Below are 11,929 nucleotides of genomic sequence, written 5' to 3'. Positions count from 1 at the left end.
CTTTAAATTTCAGAACCTATGTATTTCGGACACGCTCATAAATTTATATTTGATCTACGAAACTCTCTGTACAAAGATATAAAAATGCCCATGAGTATTACTTTTTTACATATCTTATAGGAGTTGCAGGTGAGCATGCAGTCCACCTGATGTTAAGTGGCTAAGCCGGAACGCCTCGGAAAAGTATGTCTCCCTTATCACACTCAAACCAGAACACAGCAGCTCTCACTGTTCACAATTCACAACAATCCCACTGTTATTATTAGACAGGCAAAGGTATGTCCGCGCCTGTCCCTGTAATACCAGGACCAGAATAGGGCTACGGTATCCCCTGCCTGTCGTAAGAGGCGACTAAAAGGGGCTTCCGGGGTTGCGGGCGGCAAGACGGGAGCTCAAAATGTCTAGCAAGCGGGAAGGACAGGGGTTTGTGTGGTCGCATATGGCTGTAATCACCAGGGGATGTGAGAGGAGCGTAAATTGCTCCCCCCAGAGCAGAGCCCCATAGAAGGGTATCGGGTTAGGAGGACTCCGGTTATGTTCCGTAGTTCGCCACCAAACGCCGAGGACGGCCACCGGGGGGTTTCAGTGCAGTAAAAGTCCCACATAACCCGGCGTCACTCCCATGGCGTCGGGTACCTATTGAAGGTACCTATTACTCGTCAAAAAAATAAGATCCGTGCCGCCGGCGTCGAACCACAGAGTATCCTTTCAATACTTTACTCTCCTTTGGTGGGTTTTTTTTTTTTTTTTTTTTATACTATAGGAGTAGCAGACGAGCATGCAGTCCACTTGATGGTAAGTGGCTACTGCCGCCCATGGACATCTGTAATCAACCCCAGATAGGATTAGATATTCCTACCTGAGGTCGGCCACAGATGCGCCGCTACCCCTGAGGACTAAGCTGGAACGCCTCAGAAAAGTATGTCTCCCTTACCACACCCTTCAAACCGGAACACAGCAGCGCCTAACACTGCTGTTATTAGGTAGAAATAGGTGTGGCGGTGGTGCCGCCGGAGTCGAACCACAAAGGGTTCTACCACCTTCAAAACCTTGGTGGTTGACTTAGTTTAGCAGTAACAGCTACCACTCCTTATTGCAACTGTTTAAATAACAGAAACTGAAACAGTCCGCTATCAGCTAACCGGTTTATATAAATAAATTGCGTTAAGGCGTACGATGCAGTGGTGATGTCACCTCAGTTACTCACAAGAACGATTATTCTGCCCAATTCACTTACCTACCTCTGTAGAGTATCACTGTACACGTAGGTCATGTACGGTTGTAAAATCGTCACATTCATAAGAATTTGTATGGAAATAAAGGGTTACTGTTTTGTGTGACTGTGGACATTGTTGTCCATAGATGTGTCATCGGTTCTGTGGGCCCAAGGTTAACGAAGGTACAATTACTATTTGATTGGGGAAGGACTACCGCTAAAACTATTTTGAGCGTGGAGTAGTTTTTGCGTTTCGGCTGATTTAGACTTTCAGCTAACTTAGTCCTCAGGAGTTTCAACGTATCTGCGATCGACATGAGGTAGCACCCCTGTTTTATATAGAGTTAGTTATGGATGTCCATAGGCGGAAGTGACCACCTACTAACAGGACTACATGCTTTTTTGTGCAAATATATACATACATGCATGCATTTTTTTTTTTGTTTATGAGGGGGAAATCTTCAAAAGTTACCCGGCGCCGTGGGAGCGACGCAGGGTTATGTGGGATTTTTACCGCACTAAAATCGCCCCGGTGGCCGTCCTCGGCGCTGCGTAGAGGGCTCCGGGATCTCCAAAGGAACGCAATCGGAGTCTTCTTAGCGTGTTGCCCCGTCGGGCTCTGCCCAGGTGAGCTTGACGCTCGCCACACCGTCTGGTGCGTACGACGGTATGCGACCACAAATACCGTCGCCCTTCCCGGGGTCGCTTACCGGGCGGTTCGAGCTCCCACTCTTGCCGCCCGCAACCCCGGAAGCCCCCTTTTACTCGCCTCTTACGACAGGCAGGGGACACCGTAGTCCTATTCTCGTCCCGAAACTACAGGGACACATGCATGCATACCTCTGCGATATAGAAAGGACCGATATACTGAACCCCAATGATCATACGATGCTTCTTTAAACGTAACTGTAATATATACGAGTAATTAGCTTACACTTATTAATTAAGGGGACACCTTTTAAAGCGGAATACAGCATTTCTGTAAGGTTAGGCATACATAGATAAGGCAGAAATAGTGGCATTGGGTTTTCCGGATTCGAATCACAAAGGGTTCTACCGTCGAAATGCCAAATTGGAACTAGGGCAGCAACACATTTTTTTAAAATTACTATTAGTGCTATATGTGCTCCCAAGACAAAATAATAATATAGGACTTCTTTTATAGTATAGGACCAGCAGACGAGCATTCAGCCCATATGATGGTAAGTGACTACTGCCGCGCTTGAACATCTGTAATCAATCCCAGATAGGATTAGATATTCCTACCTAAGATCGGCCATAGATACGCGGCTACCCTACTAAGCTGGAACGCCTCGAAGTATGTCCCTTACCACCCTTCAAACCAGAACACAGCAGCGCATAACACTGCTGTTAGCAGAAATAGGTGTAGCGATGACACCGGAATCGAACCACAAAGGTTTCTACCACCAAACTATTTCGCAATTCATTACAAGAACTTCCGTAAACGTAAACCAAACAAATCGATCTGAAATTTAAAAGTTCGCGAACTGAGCAGGTGTTAAAATGTTTAAAAATACCGGGTTCGTTCATCCAATACAGAAGGTCGAGCCACCCACTTGTATTTTAAATTTTTATAAACTATTTGAAAAACTAAACAAACGATGGATTACATTTTGACGGCCTGTGTATAAATCTATCGTCGGTTGTTTAGTATTAAGAACTGTTTATTGGTGCAACTGGCTCTTGCTTTCATCAATGTTCTACCTAGATTAGTTTCTAACGGCATATAAGTTTTATGTCTGGATTTTTGTCTAACGTAGTGAGTGGGGTGAATTTAAATAGGAATATTATTTGGATTGGCCTTCTCATATCGATATACAATGTCGATGGATGTTTACACGAATAATATCGGTAATCGATTTAGTAATCGGCATGTTGTAGTTTGTACTTCACTACATAACACTCTTAAAGAGCAGTGATAGCCTAGTGGTTAAGAAACGCGGCCTCTCGATCGAGGGGTCCGAGGTTCAAATCCCAGGCACGCACCTCTGATTTTCAAATTTATGTGCGTATTAGAAATTAATTATCACTTGCTTAAACGGTGAAGGAAAACATCGTGAGGAAACCTGTATAGCTGAGAGATTTATAAAAAAAAAATCTTAAAACTATGTGAAGTCTACCAATACGCACCTGGCCAGCGCGGTGGACTATGGCCTAATCCTTCTCATTCTGAGAAGAGACCCGTGCCCAGCAGTGGGACAGTAATGGGTTGATGATGATGACATAACACTCAATGGAGACAGTGATAACCTAGTGGTCGAAACTCGGCTTCTTAATCGGTGGTCCTACGTTCAAATCCCGGGCACCTATAATTTTTCAAAACTACCTGCTTATAATTAAATTAAATTATTATCTATACCGGTCAACTAAAGATCATACCAATGAAATCTACACACCTAAGTTTTTTTCAAAATAAAAAAAAAAAAACTTCTAAAGCCTTTCATTTAGCTCCAATTTATCATATCATTATCTTATACTCGTATATAAAATTCTCATGTCACAATGTTACTTACGGTATTCTTCCGAAAGGCTTTACCGATTTTCACCAAATTTTATATTCAGTAGGAGTGAGAATCGGCTACTATCTTTTTTTCATATCCCTAAGTGATAAGGGTTGTTCACCCTTAACATTTTTTTATTTATATGGCAACACAACGTTTGACGGGTCAGCTAGTATTATCTGAAAAGCTAAAACAATTTTCTTATCTTTTCAGATATCCTATCGAGGAGTCATCGCTCTACCGTATCACAGGATAAAAAGTTTTTCTTAATAGTTTAAGACATTATATTAAAGTAGATTTAAGTTAACATTAAGGATCTTTATGTAAATGAACTGTGAATAACTCTAAACTAATTAAAGAGATAAACTGCATCGAAAACGTCACATAACAACGGAGCTTACTTAATTTCAGTTCGGAGTTTGTATACAAAATGTTTAGAAAACTTCAAAAGCGTGATTCAGGATACGTGTGGCGCCATCTGTTGACAAGTTGCGGAAACTTCACAGTCATCAATTTTTCGATGCAGTTTGTCTTTTTTTAGAACTAAGGTTAAGATCGTACAGATTGTACGTTTTCCAATCTTTTTAACTATCACATTTGAATGAATGATGATTGATGAATGAATTTTGTGGGTATAGTGTGTAGAGTGGCGGCTCTATTGCGTTATATGTCCATAAAGTTTTTGTATGTAGAGCGAAATGGATGTGATATTAATGGGATTGGTAAAATACGATCTTTTATGATCGGAGTAAAGGTTTTAATTCATCAGTAAGATTTTTGGACAGAGTAAGCGTTGAGTAGGTAAATTTTATTGCTATAAAAATGAAAAAAAATGTGATATTGTTGTTTGTAAGTTAAGTAAATGAATCATTTTGTAATGAATACAGGAAAATAGTGTTACAGAATTTTCCCCTTTTAGTCTTTGTGTGAATCATTTAAACGGAAATCTAGTGTTAAGCTAATTTTACGGTTCTGGAAATATTATCATCTTTTAGTACTAAGAAACTCTATAAACAGAATAGAGCTACAAAGTCTAAACGCATGATAAATTGAGAACATAGTAACGCTATTTATAACGTGTTTTAAATAACTTCGTTATCGCTTTTTATCAACAAGTATTCAATGATATTTAATTATTTTTATCTAGTAAAAATAACAGTGAATATCATTCTTAAACAATACGAATTAATTATTATAAAACAAATGTTACGATTGTAAACTAACCAACATTTATTTAATTCAAAATAGGTACACTTTCCTTCCTATATTAAAATATCGTTATAATTAGTTAATATCGCCAAATGTCAAGCTAATTATGTTTTTTATCTGTGACATTTGGTCTTATATCTCACAATATCTTCCTGGTAGCTTATAAAAAAATAATCAAAATAATCTGCGTACAATAAGTTACGTAATTGACTTTAGGTTTAAGTATATCATATATTTCGGGTATATTTGGCTAGATGGCAAACTGGCAAGACTTTTTTATGTATATTTAATTTGTTTGTTAAAGTTTATCGGTCGCCGGACCAATGTTGGATCAAATATTTGTCACACTTCACAAAAACTATTGATCAAACAGATATAATATTAATAACGGAAATTACAAACTTAAATTACAATTCCAGACTCACGGCGGCACAGTCACTTCAAAGGGCTGAAGGTGATAAACTTCAGGTTCACGAGCAAAGTACTCCAGAACGAGGTAGACGAGGCGATGCTGAACATCCACGTGCAGGAGCTGGAGCCGCGACACAACGTGACGTTGGCCACTGACGATCACTTCACCATATCACTACAAGTGAACCGAGTGACTCGGAACAGTCAGGGGAACAAGGCATCGGTGCCCTACTCAGAAAGTTCCATAAAGATGACGAGACAGGAGCTGAAGTTTGGGAAGTGGGTGAAGGTGAACGTGACCAACATGGTCGCGGAGTTCTTCAGACTGCCACGGGAGAACCTAGCAATAGTTGTGAGAGTACAAGACTCGAAGAATAGGATGAGTTTGGTTGTGCCGCATCCGAGCTCAGAATCAAATAACGCTTTGGTAAGCCTTTTACTCTTTTTTTTATAATACTTCATGATTAAATGCCAAGAAATAAACTAAAAAATTTATTTAGACGTTGTAAATTTATAGATACAGAGGATATGTAACGATTAAGCTACCAATATAACGTATTTGACAGCGACAAGTAAATGAATTATTGTGATAATTAGCAACTCGACTTCCTTCGATTTATCTAAACTAAGATTTTATCTATGTTTAGGTGCAAGATAACATATCTTGCCTAATCTTTTTTAATTCCTTAAAATGTAATTTTTACTTATTTAAAAATAGACATAAACTTAGTTACACTAGGCCAGAAATATGTATTTAATTACACAAATGTTTTATTAATAGTTTTTATGTAAAGTCTAACTCTGTAAACGATCTGTTTTATCACCAGTATCGTAATTGTTATCATAGTTATTACAATCTTAATCAATATCATTATATTCGTCAAAATTGATACTATTAATTTATCATAATTGCCTAATTACTCTCACAATTACATAAGTTTCAAGGTCAGTAGTTTACCTCTTCCTGTAAGATTAAAGCCTATCTTAACAGGTGATTCTTATCATCATTCAAATACACTCAAAAAGTGCGCTAAAACAGTTTAAACTTTTTGGTGCAAATCTTAAATTGCGCGAAAGATAAAAATCGCATAGCAACAAGATTCGGTACGGAAGCTAAAGTGTGTGGGAAAGATATGTGTCAAATCGCGCGTGCCCCATTTCCGTCATCTCATTACCGCCCACTAGTGGAATTGCTGCAATCGGTGAAAGTATGTAAATAGTTGTTGTCTAAATTTATTCTCGAGGAATGTTAGCGATTTTTATCGTGATACATTGTTTTAGGCTCGGTTCACATTTGCGTTTTTGATTATAGTGTTTTACGATTTTATTGTAAATGTAGTTTGATTTTGTGTGTGATTTGAGACTTAGATCTGTGTTTCATAGTTTCATTCAACTGCTAGGATACGTAAACTCTCTGTATTAGAATCTTTAATATAATACGATATGTCAAAAGTATAATATGTTAAACACAAAAAAAATTGAATATTTTCCACCATTTTTTAGGAAACAAAATTTCATGATTAATTAAAAAAATATACGCGTACAATAAATAGATAACCTCTCTTCTTTGGGAAGTCGGTAAAAATAAGAAAAAACCGTACCATATATAAATTTTGGAGTTTTGAACTTATTAATCAAAAAATATATTTTTTTTAAACAACCCTTGCTTCTGAGTACGGAAATCACCGTTTTAAATAGTCGGGCCTCAAAATAGATATCGTAGACATAATTGATATTCGGTCGAATTTGTCAATTGTAGGGTCAATAATTCGGTCAAGTTCATTCTTATTAAGCGTTACGAAATAGAGGCCACATTTTTGGCAGTAATATTTAAATTCTGAGAGACCTGTGCTCAGCTGTGGGATAGTAATAGGTAGATAGCCTAGTGGTTAAAATGCGGCCTCTAAATTGTTCCCAGGTTCGAATCCCACGCATGAATGTTTGATTTTTCAAAGTAATGTGGGTATTACAAAATCATTATCACTTGCTGCGTGAAGGAAAACATTGTAAGGAAAAAAATTGAAGATCTCTCAATTGTATAGTACACCTGAGAGATCTTCAATTTTTTTAAGTTCTTAAAAGGTATGTGAAATTGTGAAGTCTACCAATTCGCACTTGGGTAGTGCGGTGGATTATGGTCTAATCCCTCCTCACTCTAAGAGGAGTCCCGCTGCTGACGTGCTCAGCAGTGGGACAGTAATAGGTCGACGAAGACAGTCAAACGTTATGTTAAAAATTATAGGTACAGACTGAATTTAGTGCAATAAATTGTTATCAATATTTTTTATCGAGCGGCGGCGTCAATCGGACTCATGAGTTCATATAAGTCCGACTGTTATCAGCTGACTAGGTTTTCCCTGCGGATTCGCTTATATTTATTTATTGCACTTATAGTGGTAGAATTCTATGGTTCGACTCCGGCAGCACCACCGCCACACCTATTTCTGCCTAATAACCGCAGTGTTAATCGCTGCTGTGTTCTGGTTTGAAGGGTGTGGTAAGGGAGACATATTTATCCGATTCGTTCTAAATTATACCCGAGGAGATAGTAACACATCTATGGCCGACTTCTAGGACTCTAGTAGGTAGGTAGTAAGTTAGAACTTTGGTAGCCACGTACCATTAGGTGGACTACATTCTCGTTTGTAACTTCAATATTATATTTGTAGACGTTCGTATACGTCTAGTAATTAAGGTTTATCAGTTTATAAAAATGAGTCAACAGAGCCTAGAGCATAATCATAAAAGGGCAAAAGCAATACAACTAATCAATCGCACTTGTCTAGCGTAGTGGACAAGTCCATGGTGAATGGTCTAATCATCTCGCTTTGAGTCAACTCAGTCCAACAGTGGGACAGTAATGTGTTGATGATGTAGCTAACCGCCTTATGACCCTTACCATGAATTTTTACGTTTTGACAAATATGACTGTTTTGGTATTTGTTTACGTATTTGCCCATACAAATTCCAAACAGCGCCCCTAGCGGATTGTATCCGAACTATAGTGTCAGTAGCGTAACATTAAATGTCTAAATTGACAAAATAGCGCTTTATGTTTTGTCTCTGTTTTGCGAACATGTGATATAGACAAAAAGACTTGAGCACTTACTTATTGTTACGTTTACTCAGTCTACTGAATCAAACGGAACAGAATAATGGATTGAGTAAACGTAACGTAAAATTGTGGGATGTTTTGAAAACTCATGGTAAGAGTACAGGATTACAAAGTGTGGTCTGGGCATTGGTAAAGTTATTTTGCAGATGGACTATATAAGTCATAAGTCCAGAAGATAGACATAAGTCCGACTCCAGCGTAATTTAGATGCGGCTACATGTCTCCATAAACGCCAATGAACACTTAACATGCTGTAGGCAAAGCTTAGAGCTTCTATAAAAAATTTAGATTACTTTTATTTTGCAGACAAGATGGGACCAACGATATAATATTATTTATAGTTGAAAAATCACGCAGTTCAAAATATTAAGGACAGTAATATATGTAAATAGAAATAGGTACCTACTTATTCAAATGATTTAAAAAATTACACGCAGTAGATTTCTATATACGCATGAAATGATAAAGATACGTTAATTGCATCTTATTCTTTCGTTTTAGTTTTATTAATTTTCAGGGATCCGTAGCCAAATAAGTTTATTCGAACCTTTATAATATTGAAACTTTTGTCACTTGAACCTACCACCTTACCACCAATAGGGTTTCATCGGAAAGTATTTCTGACTTTCTATGGAACGTTGTGAAAGTCAGCTGAGTTACTACAAATGTGAGGTGACCATTTTAGTTTTCATGTGTTAGGCATTAGTAAATGGTCTTCAGGAAGAACATGGAATTGTATAAAATAAAAAAACATCAGGTGGACTGCAAGCTAGCATGCTATTACTGGGTTATTATAATAGTGTTGTGATTTTTTTATATTTGGAATGTGGATATTGAAATTAGCGGCTGCCGAAATAACGTTCGGTATTTTGAATACCATAAAATATAATGTAAAATTAGCAACATGAAAATAATGTTTTAACCGAGTACGGAACACGCGTTGCACGGTGCGACACGGACTTGGCCGCTATTTATTTAATATTTCATAATCATTTATCACATAATTAATAAGGTCATGATCACACGAACTATTTAGATAATCTGACGACAAATTACAATTTTTGAAGGCAAAAAATTCAATGATAACCTATTTATTTATGTGTGAGGTTCGGTTTGGCGCAAAATGACACAGTTCTAATAGTGATAAGATTCTATACAACTTATTGGTACCAGCCATGAAGTTCCGTGTTCATTGGTTGTGGTCGAAAAATCTTTTTGATGAATTAAATTTTATGGGGTCTGGGTGATTTTCATGCATCCGTGCAATCTATAACATAGGGCAATATAAGAATATGGTTGAACAAATTGTTATCAGTTATCACACTACGTACGTATTTCAGCACACAATGAACTAAAAATAACTGCTATTTTACATTTTTCTATAAATACCAGAAGAAGATGTTCGTTTTTAAGATGTTTAGCTGTTTATCTGCACAGACAAATTTTAAAACTTTCCATATAAAGAAGGAAATCCTACGCACCTCAAGTACCTATGTAACAAACCGTGGAAAAAGTCTTTCACTGAATTAAAACTATTCAAAATATTTTTAGTTGTAACATCGTAGGTAATATTTCCTATATTTATAAAATCTAAATAATTCATTTACAAAATCGAAATTTGTATCACTTATGAAAATACCGACCAGAAATTGGAACATACGCAAGCTGCAGAACTCATCAATTTTCTAAATAAAATCGTTACAACTTATCCTTTGTTCCCTTATCTTTTACAAATTGTTCTACATTCGCTCTTCATTTGACGTTTATTGTTCCAGATGCCATACATAGAAGTAAGTCTAAGAGACAATTCGCATAAGAGGACGCGGCGGATGATCGGCATGGACTGCACGGAGAGCTCCAAGGAGGTCCGGTGCTGCCGGTACCCTTTGTCAGTCAACTTCGAGGAGTTCGGTTGGGACTGGATCATAGCTCCGAAGCAGTACGACGCGAACTACTGCAGCGGGGAATGCCCGTACAGCTTCCTCCAGAGATACCCTCACACGCACTTAGTCCACTTAGCCGCACCCCAAGGCAGCGGAGGACCCTGCTGCGCTCCGAGGAGAATGAGCAGCATCTCCATGCTGTACTTCGACAACGATCTAAACATCATCTATGGTACCATCCCAGGAATGGTCGTCGAGAGCTGCGGCTGCTCATAGCAACTGTCTTCTGATTGCTCCAAGTCTAACGCCACTGGAACGAATCACAAGACTTGCAACTTTGAAAAATTGAACAATGATTATTTGATTCCAAAATTCGAAACGTGCTATTTTGAAATATAGCAAAATTCAGATTGCTGAGATATTTGAAGTCAAATCATTTTTTATTTCAAAAACCATAAAAGTTATCTTCGAGAAATCTTCTTATGGAATGCTATATTACATCAATCATCTCTTGACTTGAAGAATTTGATATTTCGCTTTCTTACAAAAAACAGAATAGCACAGCATTTAATTAACGTTTTATCTCGTCTTGTGTTCTTATCAGTACCATATCACGGAGCTACTTGGGGCTTAGTGTGGTGAATTGTTATTTGTGATATTCGGTGAAGACTGTAAATCTTTGTGGTGTGTGACGTGAATGACTTTGTACGTATGTACATCTAGATTTTAAATTGTACTAAGTCTTCTTTATCATTGAAAGTTCGTGAGTATCAGTCTGTATACATATTTATTGTCTTGATTCACGTTTTCGGGATAGTTTGGTTGATAGGAACTTTTGGATGGGACCCTGAGAAAATAAGGTAATAGATTGCTAGTAAACATTTTGAAAAGTTTTGGGATTACGGCTGACTTATATATAAGGCGACCATTCCAGTCTTCGGGATCTGTGTCGGCACCATGTAGAAACTGTTCAAAATTTTATGGATTTACATTAATTATACGGATTGTTTACCATCAATGGACTACAAGCTTGTTTACTACAATCTTAGAAAAAAGTATTATCATGTTTAAAACTTTTTCAAAATACTTATAAAACTAATATAATAGTGAAACCAAGGTAGCTTAGTAGTTATTAGTTTATTGTTTGTTAGTCGGATTTTCATTTCGTTGACTTTATAAATGTATGCAAATCAAAATTAAAACCGTTAAATGTGAATTGAGGCGTCTATGAAGTCAAAAAAATATCAGCCTATCCTGAAAGACATATTGAGTGAATTGATGACAATAAATGTGTAAAGTTCAATGCTTTTCAAGTCTAACAATTCAATTTCGTCTAATTCTGAGTCGTAGAAGCTAGGGTTAGGATTTGTCAATGTTAAAAATGTCTTCATTGTATGTGTTTTGTCATGCATATGTTTTATATTATCGGGGAAGAAGAATCAAGTTGAGATCTAGTATGGGCCAATTCTTACTATTGTAAAGAAAAATATTTTTAGAGAAATCTATTTTAATATTTTTTGCATTTTTGCATATGTTTTGCAAAGTTGGGTAGATCAAAATTTAGATGGATAGA

The 11,929-nt window shown here is 37.2% G+C and overlaps 1 protein-coding gene across 1 annotated transcript; it reads left to right on the top strand.

Annotated features, from left to right (window-relative positions):
* Window positions 1-5,152: 5,152 nt before the first annotated feature.
* On the top strand, window positions 5,153-11,367 carry myo (growth/differentiation factor myoglianin). Its single transcript, XM_073089677.1, has 2 exons — window positions 5,153-5,785; window positions 10,249-11,367. The coding sequence occupies exons 1-2, from the start codon at window positions 5,456-5,458 to the stop codon at window positions 10,630-10,632; spliced, it is 714 nt and encodes a 237-aa protein (XP_072945778.1). The 5' UTR covers window positions 5,153-5,455; the 3' UTR covers window positions 10,633-11,367.
* The last annotated feature ends 562 nt before the right edge of the window (window positions 11,368-11,929 follow it).

The sequence above is a fragment of the Epargyreus clarus genome, unplaced genomic scaffold (genome assembly GCF_041222505.1).
Source record: "Epargyreus clarus isolate Ecla_fem2 unplaced genomic scaffold, WU_Ecla_fem_2.2 ptg000031l, whole genome shotgun sequence".
Lineage (NCBI taxonomy): Eukaryota > Metazoa > Arthropoda > Insecta > Lepidoptera > Hesperiidae > Epargyreus > Epargyreus clarus.
This window is presented reverse-complemented; position numbering and strand designations above follow the sequence as displayed.

Excerpts from the sequence above, each read along its gene's own strand:
- myo (XM_073089677.1), top strand. The coding sequence starts at position 5,456 with ATGCTGAACATCCACGTGCAGGAGCTGGAGCCGCGACACAACGTGACG. Across the intron at positions 5,786-10,248 it reads CAGAATCAAATAACGCTTTG|ATGCCATACATAGAAGTAAG; the intron begins GTAAGCCTTTTA and ends TTATTGTTCCAG.